The sequence below is a fragment of the Balaenoptera physalus genome, assembly GCF_965194825.1.
Source record: "Balaenoptera physalus genome assembly, chromosome: 2".
Lineage (NCBI taxonomy): Eukaryota > Metazoa > Chordata > Mammalia > Artiodactyla > Balaenopteridae > Balaenoptera > Balaenoptera physalus.
The window spans coordinates 53112065-53124667 of record NC_138883.1 but is presented as its reverse complement, the minus strand read 5'-3'; the positions used below and the strand labels follow the sequence as shown (position 1 = coordinate 53124667).

General features: G+C 31.9%; 1 protein-coding gene across 4 annotated transcripts in view; it reads right to left on the bottom strand.

The window, feature by feature from the left end:
- MDGA2 (MAM domain containing glycosylphosphatidylinositol anchor 2) overlaps window positions 1-12603 on the bottom strand; it is an 809247-nt gene that overhangs the window by 89307 nt on the left and 707337 nt on the right. For all 4 annotated transcript variants that reach the window (XR_014261129.1, XM_082452081.1, XM_082452083.1 and 1 more), the window contains one exon: window positions 3917-4065. Coding sequence is in view for 3 of the 4 variants with exons in the window: in XM_082452081.1 (XP_082308207.1) it covers window positions 3917-4065 (149 nt within the window). In the remaining variant the exon portion in view is untranslated. The remainder of the gene's footprint in view (window positions 1-3916; window positions 4066-12603) is intronic.

Here is a 12603-nt window from a genome sequence, read left to right as displayed (position 1 = left end):
TACTAGTGATTTTATAATCTTACTTAATTTAAGAATAAGTAATAAAGTTTCTAACAGTTTGTGGATTAAAAACAAAGTCGGGCGCTTTACAACTGAATTTGCCATGAGTCTTAAAGGATCAAATTTGCTTCTCAGACTTCATCGAATCAGAAATGGGTTGTATACTTTAGGCCATGTTTGATATTAAAAGGGGAAGTACTTTTCATTAGATAATCTAGATAATTTATGGATAGAAGAAATTAGATATGTAGGCTCAAAATAAAAATATAGGGTAAAATAACTATTTAAAAATCATAATATACATAACATAAATTAATAATCCCTTGAAGAAAACTTAGTCTCATAGTCAAAGACATAAATACTAATTATTAGAGAAGAAAATCCATTTTTAAAATTTATGTTGCTTAGGTTACATTCCTAACATAGTTTATTTAAACATCATCCAAGTTATGTTGGTTACATTCAAAAGCTCATAGATTCAAGATTCTAAGCTTGGGACATGAAAAAGGCCATATGCATGTCATATAAAATCTTCATTACAATGATCATCAGATCAGAATTCAAGAGTGATTATTTTAAATGCTGGTGTCTGATTGTGTGTTAAAACAATGTTGATAACCAAATGTACATACCTGAGGAAGAAGGAATCGAAATTTTCTAAGTTAATATAGAAAAATAACCTTATTTTACTTAATGACTTTGTGTCCTATTATTAAACAGGGGATATTCTTAAAGAATTACATCAATTTCATTGTATCTAGAATGCTTCTGCCCTATCATACTCAATTTCGGTATGCAAGGGGATCTTCAAAAGAAATGATGTTTATTGAGGCCATTTTGCATGTTAAGATTTTTCATGTAAGGGTTAAGTGTAGAGAATATGGGAGTGGGGAAAAGAGTAGTGTTTATACATGATCTTTCTGTTCTTACACCATATCTACGAACACTTCCTTTCCATTCATATTGGCAGAACAGCAGAAGGCCATTACTCTTTAATGAGACACCCACAAAAGATATATCAAAGTTTCTCTTCCATGGCAAGATGTAGTATCTGAGTAAAATTATCAATAAATAGAGTATTACAAAAAAAGCACTCCAGGAAAAAATAATACTTGTTTCTAAATATAAAAGAAAATTCTAGTAAAATAAATAATGCTAAGGCAAGTAAAGAGTTAGCTTCAGAAACTGTGTAAGAGAAAGGATTGTTTTCTGGACTATGGTTTATAACACTAGAAATATGTTTTTCTCTAGTGCATAGCATGAATCTCACAAACTTGGGAAGAATAGTGTTAGCAGCAGACTTATTGATCTGATCAGGAAGGCTTTAAAGTAAGACTCAAAGTGGAAGAGAAAAATGTGAATCAGTAAAATGGATATTATGGAGGACAGCAGGTTTGAAATAAAAATAAGACATAGTGAAAAAAATGTCTAGAAATTATTTTTTGAAAATCATGGCTTGGAATAATACTTAGGCCCAGGTTATACAGTGTACTAAATAAAACTGAAATAAAAATAGTAGATATGTTAAGCTCTTAAGATGCACTTAAAAAAACTGTTACACAACCCAGGCAGATGAGTGCAAGAATTGCCACAGATATTTGTGCAGAGAGTGCCCTGCACAAGGGAACCTGGTCTGTGGGATAAGTGGGGGACGTATTCCACTCCACACTTCGATTGCCTGACAGGTATCATTATCTTCAACTTCCCAGGTAGGAGCCTAGGTTTGGTATGTTCAGAAACCTGTTCAAGGTTATATAGCTAAAAATGATAAGGCTAGATTGGCTAGAATCGGAAGCCAGGAATTCATAATTTTCACAAAACACAGTAAGGGGAAATTTATACACATATATGCATGCATATATAATGTATTCTAAAGTAGCAGAGTAGGGGGAAATTACCTAACTAATTTGTTCACAAGGATGAACACAGACTGGGAAATGTGTGTCACTGCATATCAGGGAGTTATATACTAGTTTTATGATCAGGAAACATAAAGACAGGAATTTAGCAGAGATGCTCATATCAGGAAAGGAAAATCTAAGAGGAGAAACTGTCATTGGAAAATAGCATAGCAATTCTAGCAAAAAAAATTATAGAAGGTAGTGTATTAATAACTAGTACAAGATATGGATGAGAAGGAAGGGCTTTAATTAGGTGGATGCCTCTTAGGAGGAAGTCTAATTCTGCTAAAATCGCTCCAGTTGAGGGGGAGGACAGAGATGGTAATCATTCTGTTAAATTAGACTTATGGAGAAGGTGACTTGCATACATAATGGAGACTTTGGGAACGAAGGTTTAGAAGACTGTTAGCGTAAAAGAAAGGAATGATGAGTAGGGTTGGGTAAATTAGTTCGGCAGATTAAAACAGGCAGCCCTTCAGCATACGGGAAGCAAAGGGCAGTTACCCAGACACTCCTAAAAAATATAGCTGAGGAAGAAAGTGAGAAACTAAAGATGAAATTCTGACTCTATTGTTGCAAAAAAACCTATCACCAGAAAAAAGGAAAAGACACCTAAATAAAATGATTCAATTTTACAAATAGGAATTTGGTATTAGGTTCTTAGTTTTTTGAAAACATAGGTAATAAAAGATGAAGGTGAATGACCAAATCATGTAGTAAGGACTTGGAAATGAATGTGAGGTGTCTAAAGTCAAGAATGTGCTAAGCTGCTCCAAATATAAAAGATCTAAAAATATTAACTGTGTTGAGAAAAGAAAAAGAAAGGGATAAGTCCATAAACCGAGGGAGACTGCTGATCTTTCTTTTTTCTATCTTCTCTATCAAGAAAAATGATCATTAAATTAGAATGAGTACAACAATTTTGATATGGATTTGGGATTTACTCAGATTTACTTAGGGACCAAAGTAAATGAGAGTAATAAAGAAAGTTTCCGAATGATCCACTCCTGTCTACCATGTCTGTGACCTGTGAATACTTAGACAAGAAGGATAAGAATATTCAACTTACAATGTATCTTAATTTTAATGATGTATCTTACATAGTCTTTTATTATAACTTTGTTAACAAGATTAAAAAATCATTGGTCTTACAATAGTAACACTGAGTGGATTGCTGATGGTCGACCAATCTTCCTCCAAGCAAATTCTGTCCTTTCTACTATCCAAACTCAAAATGCTATTGTGTGATTTAGCTAAGGAAGTGGAAAACACATTTTACAAATCTATAGATAAGATAAAGATGTGAAAGAGAGCTAATAGCTTATGTGGTAATCAAATAAATCTTCAAAAACGTTTTGTTATGCTGAAATAGTCACTCCAGATAACCTACTATGTACCAGGAAATAATGTAAAGACCTACATTTAAATTTCAAAAATATCATTTATACCAACGAAGGATAACTGAGTTTAACAGTGGTTCATTTGAAAAAGCTATGATATTTTTACACAATCTATAATCTTCAGCTACCTTAGGAAAACATCATATTTCATTGTTTCTTCTCATTTTACCAAAACATTTCTATTCTACAGACACATTAACTTAGCTTTTAAAAATCCTATATATAGTTTGAACCTCTTAGAATAAAAATATGTAGAATTTCTAGCTTAGGAAACAAGACAAAGAATTATGCAGTATAGGTAAGTGTGAGAACATCTTAAATAAGTTTCTTTCACAGAAATTATACCATGTAATTTCTATAGAACATGGTAATGATGAAGGATTTCAGAAAGCTCACTTTAATATGTCTCCTGTCATAGTGAAAAATGCATAAATTAATTTCAAAGATTTGTAAATAATTTGGAACAGTTCTGGGTAAGGTAATATTATCTTTGATATAGAAAAATATATTCTGGAATTCATGCAAATTGATTAAAACTTTATAGCAACACATCATAGTAATAAGGTCTTCACAGAGGATCACACACACACAAAAGAAGACAATTAAATTCCTCACCTGCCTAATACCCAACCGGTATGCAACGATCCGATCTACTGCATCAGGATTCATTTGAGTCCACTGTAGACTGTAGGAGTAAACACGGTGTCTGTTCTGCCACACAGGATTGTAGGTATCGTAATAGAATTCTGGAGCATAGGCCTTTCCTAAAAACAGAAAGAGTCCTTAAATTTAAATGACATGTTACAGTTAAACATACTTACTTATTCTTTATGCCCTTTTATTACTTTCTACTTCATGTTCCATAAGTAATTCTTGTATTTAAAAAGTCATGTGATTAAAATCTAATCAATTTTTGGAGAATTTGAGAAGAGATGCAAGAAGATTTCCTGGTTGGTTGTATAAGCAGTGCAAGAGGAAGAGAAGAATCAAGGATGACTGCAAGTTTTTTGGTCTAAGCAACCAGAAGAATGAAGTTTCCATCAACTGATATGTAAAGCTATGGGAGGATCAAACTTGGGGGGAGAAGATCAGGAAATTATTTTTGAACAATTTGAATGATTTAAATGGAGCCATTAAGTGGGATACACTTGACTAGAATTCAGGAGAGGCCAGGGTTGGAGATACAATCTTGCTAACCATAGGTGTATAGATAAGAGTTTAAATTTAAGCCCTGAGACTGATGAGATCACCAAGGGAGTGTGTGTGGATAGAGAGAAAGGCTAAGGTCTGACCACTGGGGCAATTCAAGGTTAAGAGATATGGGAGGAGATAACAAACCCCACAAAGGCCTGAGACAGAACAACCAGTAAACAGGAGGAAAATTTAAAATGTGGCATCCTAGAAATCAAAAGAAGTATATCAGTGAGATACGGGTATGGGATTAAGAGACACAAACTACTATGTATAAAATAAGCAACAAGGATATACTGTACAGCACAGGGAAATATACCATCATTTTATAATAACTTTAAATGGAATATAATCTATAAAAATATTGAATCATTATGTTGTACACCTGAGGCTAATATAGTATGGTAAATCAACTATACTTTCAGAAAAAAAATAAATAAATAAAAAAGAAGTATATCAGCAAGTAAATGATCAACTCTGTCAAAAAAAAAATCAGTGAAGATGACAATTTGTGTTTATATTATCCATGTCTTTGGTCACTAAATTGAAATTAACCAAATAAAACTTAACAACACAAGAACTTTGGTCAATAACAAAAAAGGCTTTTATTTAGATTTCAAGGATATGTGAGGTATACAGAGTATATGTAACATACATAAACCATCTCAGTTTTTGTCTTTTAATTGCCAAATAGAAAAATGCACAGACCATGGGAATTATATGGCCAACTTTTTTTTTTTAATTAATTAATTTATTTATTTTTGGCTGCATTGGGTCTTCATTGTTGCGTGCGGGCTTTCTCTAGTTGCGGTGAGCAAGGGCTACTATTCATGGTGGTGTGTGGGCTTCTCATTGTGGTGGCTTCTGTTGTTGCCGATCACGGGCTCTAAGCATGCAGGCTTCAGTAGTTGTGGTGCGTGGGCTCAGTAGTTGTGGCTCTCGGGCTCTAGAACACAAGCTCAGTAGTTGTGGCGCACGGGCTTAGTTGCTCCCAGGCATGTGGGATCTTCCTGGACCAGGGAATTGATCCTGTGTCCCCTGCACTGGCAGGCAGATTCTTAACCACTGCACCACCAGGGAAGCCCCCCAACTTTTTGATATTCTGAAATATAGATTTTTTTCACACCATCTATTTTTTACCAATAATACATTTATTTATTACATCAATATTTAGTTAGAGCCTATTGACTGCCAAGTAGTGTTCTAGGCAATGAACGAGGAGGTATGGCCTCTCTTTTCCTGGAAATTGCTTACATTTTCTCCAACTTTTCAAATAGCTTTGCAGTTTTTACTGGATTATGATTTAATAAGTTGTACATTATTCAACAGATTTTTTTTTTAATTAGATTAAATATTAAATGTCCTCCTGGGGTTTTCCTCCTGGGTTCCTGTATGCAGGAATATATCTTACCTGTTTTTTTCTTTTTCTTCATCATTAGTCATCTATCATCTAGGGATTGCAGAAGAGTTGATTCATAAGAATTTATAACAGATAGTTAAAGTATGAATGTTGAACACTAAGAATGAAAGTGATGGTCTCTATTACCCTGGTGAGGTTCACCAGGAAAAAATGTCAGATGAACTGAATTTAATTTTTGACAAATTTACTAGTAAAATTAAATACGTTGAATTAAATATCTGAACTTTAGTAACATTTGGAAAAGTCTCTTACATCAACACTGTGTGCATTAAAAAATGTTCTATGAATATTCATTCAGTTTTATTAAAATGGATTATCAACTCTATACAATCTTGCATAGAAGGAGGTCTCTGGAAAAGAGTCATCACATTCATTTTATTTCTTCTGTATCTTGTATGATATTTTTACTTATTACTAACTAAATGATAGCACAGATTCATGTTCACAACACTTAGCAAAATCTAGATGAGAGGAACACAATATACTGAATGAAGGAATCAATATCCAAAACATCATTGACAACCTGTATTTGAGACCAAATTTCCCAAACTGTTATTGAGGAGGTACATTTAGTAGTAGCCTATATAAAGAGCCAGGGGTTTTGATTAAAAATAAGCATCCAAAACCTATAAATGAAGTAATGAGCTTTTTAAGTGAGAAATGTCAACTTAAGAGTGTTTTCATTAGACATTAGTGTCTAGATTGAATTGAGGAGATAAGAGTCTCAGTGGTTGGTTTTTCATTTTGCTTATTGTATTTTTTTTTTTTTGAGGGGCACAGGGAGAAGAGGGGCTTGCTTTTGTTTTTTAGCCAAGAGGAAAATACAAGGGGTATAAGATTTAGTTCTAAGTATCACTTTTTTCATAAAATGAATCATACATTCAAATAGAAATGAGAAGAGAATAAAGTCTATTTAGCATGGAAAAGGAAAAAAAAAATCTCTCAAAAACTGGCAAATGAAGTTTTCTGAGAGTTGAAACTCCATCACAGGCTAAATTTGAACAGATCTATGAAATAAGATGAATGCCAGTGAGTGGCTATTAAAGGATACATATTTTGACTTAGAAATGTTCTAGCAATCCTCTCTGAATACGGATGATTTTCCTTTCACTAGAGGTATTTAGTCAATACCTAACTGCCATTTAGCAGGGTCGAGATGGGTGAGTGACTGTCCACAAAATGGCCATTAAGGTAAGGCACAGTCTCAAATCTCTAGGGTGCTATGAAACATTTGCCTACTGTTTCTTGTATTATTTCAATTGTTTTAAGCACACTTAGTTATAAATTCCATTTAATGTTTCTATTATCTATACTCTAATCCTGCTTTTTGTTGACTGCCAGAAGGGTAAACTAGCTGCATGTCATAAATGCAAATTGTCATAATACTAGAACTGATTGTTTATCTAAATAAATACTTTTCAGGTTATTGAAGCAGTTTGACACTGAAGTTAAAAAAAAAATTCTCATGACCTTGGGAATAACATGAATTTGTTTATCAAAATCTATTTTCAAGGTTGTGAAAAATTAAGCTACAATTTAACCCTCATTTGAATATTCTAAATAGATCCAATTTTACTATAAAATTCTATCTTCATCTTTATTTTTAATTACAGATTGTTACGAAGGCTTTTCAATGTATTTTTTGAAAATACTTAATTTTATTTGCATTGACATGTCTGCATTACATATGAATGACATCATATGTAATATTTTTTCATGAAATATTCGATTGGAAAAAGAAATAGAGATGACCAGTTCCAGTGTCTCATATGACAGATAAATTTTGGGACAGAATAGATATGGTGATGATATATGGATGTTGAAATAAAGTTTTATTTTAGTTGAATAATTGCACCACCTTAGAATTAAAGATGAAAAAAGCTTTTTTAGCTGGTGCATAAATAATATTGATTAGTAACAAATAATTACTGATAAAAAATGATTTTGTGTAGCTATAGTTAAATATAAATATGCTTGCTACATCTCAGAGCATACTTTGTACTAAACTTCTTTTGGATAAACTTGATAAAGGAAAAATGCTTTCTGACTTTGTTTGAGAAATCTATCTTAAAAGTAAAAAAAAAAAAAAAAAAAACCCCACAAATTTGTTCTCTGATTTCAGAGCCAATCATATTTAATATTTATACACTCGTTTTGTAAGAAGCACATAGTACACATAGTAATATTAAGGAAATGCCCTTATAATAATCTTAGGCTGTAACAACGAAACATGACATCTCCTGGTTCAACAGGGAAAGAATTCATAATTTTTCTTCTTTTTTATCCTTCAGGCATTTTTTTTGTCCTTCTAGCAAGCACGCCAAAAATTTTTTTCATTCTCTTTTATAGTCTACTTTTATTTTTATGCAACATTGTTCGAATTTAAATCATTTTAAACTAACTGACCTAGAACTACGTTCATTATCTAAATTAGCAGATAATTTTTAGATATGTATGATTATCTACAGATTTTGGATTTTAAAATATTCTTAAAATAGATATAGAGAAAAATTTAATTGTTCAAATTTAAAAATTTATATAAAAGTACATTTATTCCATTTTGCAAATAGCTTCTCAAAAGTGAGTAAATTGAGTTTTCAAAATATTATTTTATGCATAAACCTCAAAGTAAAAGATATATTAAGAATATATGACATGTCACTTTCCTAGTCTAAAAATGTTAGATTAAAGTATAACAAAAATCTTTCTTACATGCATTCCTAAGCTTGCAAGCAGAAAGTGAATTGTTTCTTAGAGGTCAAAAAACAAAGAACTGAAAATCAGACACTGAATAGGAGCTTAGGGAGAAAAGGAGTGTTGCTGGTGTTTGTATCCTTGGGAGCTGAAATTTTAAGCCCATAGGAGATGAGGTTAATGGGTCAATTAAGATGAGATGTTAGAAATGAGGTACCACATAACAGCAAGATCAGTAAAAACAGCAATCTCAGTACTGTATAAATGAGTCAGTAAACTTTTCTCCATATTGCGTTTCGCTTGCCTACATTCTAGTGACTCAGCTTGCCAGTGACTGAAAGTTCCTAAAACTCTAGTTTTATCCTCACACATTTTGACTCCTTAAACTGAAATGCTTTCTTGGTGTAATTTCTACCTGCTTATCAATTCTTACCTTTTGGTACCCAAATCACAACTATCCTTCCTTTCTTTAATTACTCTTTCTTCAATGATAGATATTTATCCTACCATACTTAACGTTTAATTAGGAAAACACATTGTAATACTACACCTATATATCTGTACTCCTGAAAATATTTTCTGTATGATCATTTTTATTTTTCTGATTAGAGGCCCTTTCCCAGATTTAGACATAATGTAATTGGGGCCAATAGAGTGGACTGAACAATATAAAGCAACTACCGCCTTGTTGTTTTAGAATAATATTGATGTTTCAATTTTCACACACATACATTTTTTTTAAAAAAACAGAATTGTGGTATAATAGATAATATCTCTAAATAAAGCCAGTTTTAATTTAATTATAGCCATTAAATAAATTTAATGCTACTGACCAAGAACAACCTTCCCTAGGCATGCCTATGTTTTTAATATTAATCCATCAATATGATATTTAGGATGATTTTTGCAAAGAGAAAATAAAATGAGATAATTACTGTAAAATTGATAGAGCATTTACATGTTTTTATTTATGATTGTAGTTTAAAATATTATTTTGAGAGCTTTGATAAGGATATGTTACATAAATATTGATATGCCAGGGAAGAAAAAGTTAAGAAACTCTGTAACTTGCTCCCTTTCTCCTTAAGGATGCCTAAGGTAATTGTGACTCTACCAGACCACCTTCTAAACCAGGCTTCAGCAAACTTTTTGTGTAAAGGGTCAGATAGTAAGTATTCTAAGGCTTTAAATTGTGATCATAAGATATCTGTCACAACTATTCAACTATGATATTATAGATACTACTAATTCATGTAGTTCAAGATGATATAATTTGAGAGGGTAATATAATACAAATTCAAAATTCTTCTACTTATCCAATGAGTTCACAAGTAAATAATATTACAAATTTTATGATTTTCAGAATTGGCCATGTCTCTCCAATTGTACGTACTCACAGCTGAAAATCTATATCTTTCATAAGTATTCAAACAACCCAAGGAATTAAAAAAAGTGCCCAAAATGAAAAGACTTAGAAGTTCAATATTCTCACATGTAGTAGCTACATGTTGACAAAGACTTTAATAAATTTTAAGAGAATTTAGTTTATCTCTCATAGACATTTGATTAAAAGAACCAATTATAGTTCGCAGATGTATACAAGCAATACTTAAAAAAAATTCTCTAGAGCAAATTGAAATAGATTTACTGTATCATTAGTGTATTCACCCCCCAAAATGGTCAACTACTATATCATAGCCTTTTGGTATTCAATGTGTTATTCTCTGATATATCAACATCTTTAAACAAAAAAAAATTGTAAATAAAAATATTTAGAATACAGATTTAATGAGGTATTTAAAACATCACAAATTTTAAAACCTTTAAAAGAAAACGTTGACTAAAATAAAGCACTCATTTCTCATGCTTAAATTATTCTATATAAGACCCTGTTTAATGACAAATAAAAAATAGGATTCAGAATTATTCATAAAATCCTTATTCTTACATCTTGCATCGTTTTGATACAGTGGTGGCTGTTAACATGCTGTACTAACTCCATGCACTGCCCGAATTATAATATTTGCCCCCTTTCTATGGTTATGTTAATTTATCTTTTATTTAATAGATTATAAACACTTTGATGGCAGATACATTTTTTATATACTGTCCCCTCAGCTGAGGATATGAAGATAACCAATTGAACTCAAAAAATATCTCTACTGGGGCTTCCCTGGTGGCACAGTGGTTGAGAATCTGCCTGCTAATGCAGGGGACACGGGTTCGAGCCTTGGTCTGGGAAGATCCCACATGCTGCGGAGCAACTAGGCCCCGTGAGCCACAACTACTGAGCCTGCGCGTCTGGAGCCTGTGCTCCGCAACAAGAGAGGCCACGATAGTGAGAGGCCTGCGCACCGTGATGAAGAGTGGCCCCCACTTGCCACAACTAGAAAAAGCCCTTGCACAGAAACGAAGATCCAACACAGCCAAAAATAAATAAATAAATAAATAATAAATTTAAAAAAAATATATATATACTGCATATGGTTGCCAGGTATCATTACTCATAAAGGCCTATTTAAAAAAAAAAAAAAAAAACTCTACTGAAATTTTTCATGTAAATGGTCATTTGCATCTGTATTTTTTGGGGTGGAGTGAGGAGTAATTCAGGTACTTATGCTTACAGAGTTGTCATCACAAGTACATTGACTAAAATTTTGATGATTGGGAAAAGATTTTTAAACTTGTTAATATTATTAATGAAAATATCTCCCCAGAACAGAACACTCAAATATGTATAACCAATTTCAGTAGGACCTTGAAAGACTATTTCATTATTTTCCAGTTGTAATGTAGAAAGGAGTATTTTAGCCCAATTCCTTTCAATTTATTTTTAGGGTCTTTTTTAGGATAAATAAGATGATGTTGTCAGTTTTGTTGCAGTGAAAGCCTTTACACAAATTTCCTTTAAAGTTTTATTTAAATAAACAAAATTTGCTGGAATAATCAATAGATCAATAAAGTATATTATTGGAATAACAAAAACTGACGTAGAGCAAAATGGAATAATGTGTTTGTATATTACTTAGAAGTTGACAAATCTCAGTTATTCTTGCTTGATCCACATAGGTACGAAGTTGATTAGTTATTATTAACATAACCTTATAAAATGCATTCAGAGAAAATGCCATATAGCAAGATTCTCATGAAACATCTTCATAAAATTCATACTATTTTTTAAAATGTGTTAGCATGAAGTGTAAGAGTTATTAAGTAATTAAAATTACATAGATACCAATGCTTTTTTCCTAATTAACAACAAAACATTAAAAGAAGATACGTAAGACTTGTGTGCAAAACTTAGTCTTTCCACAGTTTGCTTCAATAAGTTCACTTGAATATAATATCCTATCATATAATTCAATTTTCCTTTACAGAGACTTCCTAAATAATTAGATATTTAGAGTAAATATGTTTATAGAAATATCTACTTGGAAAATTATTTAACTATAATGAGTTCAAATTGTCTAAATTAAAATATCATTTTTACCTCATTTCTTGAAACATGGAATGAACACACGATCCAATTTTATACACTCTCCTAAAATCATCTTCATATATTAATAATTTAGCCTTTTCCTTAATCTCTAGGAAGGCAGAGGCCATTAAAATAAGACCAAAGAATATGGTCTCCAGGTGTATTTGCTAGGAAGTAGAAACTGAAAATGATGATCAGCTGCAAAGACTGTATAACTTACCAAGAATCCTGCCCTTGGTTATTAGGAAACAAATCACTCAGATTGCAATAGGTAGGCAATCAGGTAGGATTTTCAGAAGTAATACGGCTTGGTAATTCTTGCAAGAAAAGGATTCATTTTAACAAATCACTAAATGCTCAAGCCATGTATATCCATCTCAGTTGGAAGCTAATGTGATATGTTTCCCACTGTAAAAATTCTCCCCCAATTTAAGATACTTCTCAGAAGGGTGCATGATTTTATTTGAGTAGGGATCTACCATATAAAGTCAAGATTCTTTATTTAATAGAATAAAGAAT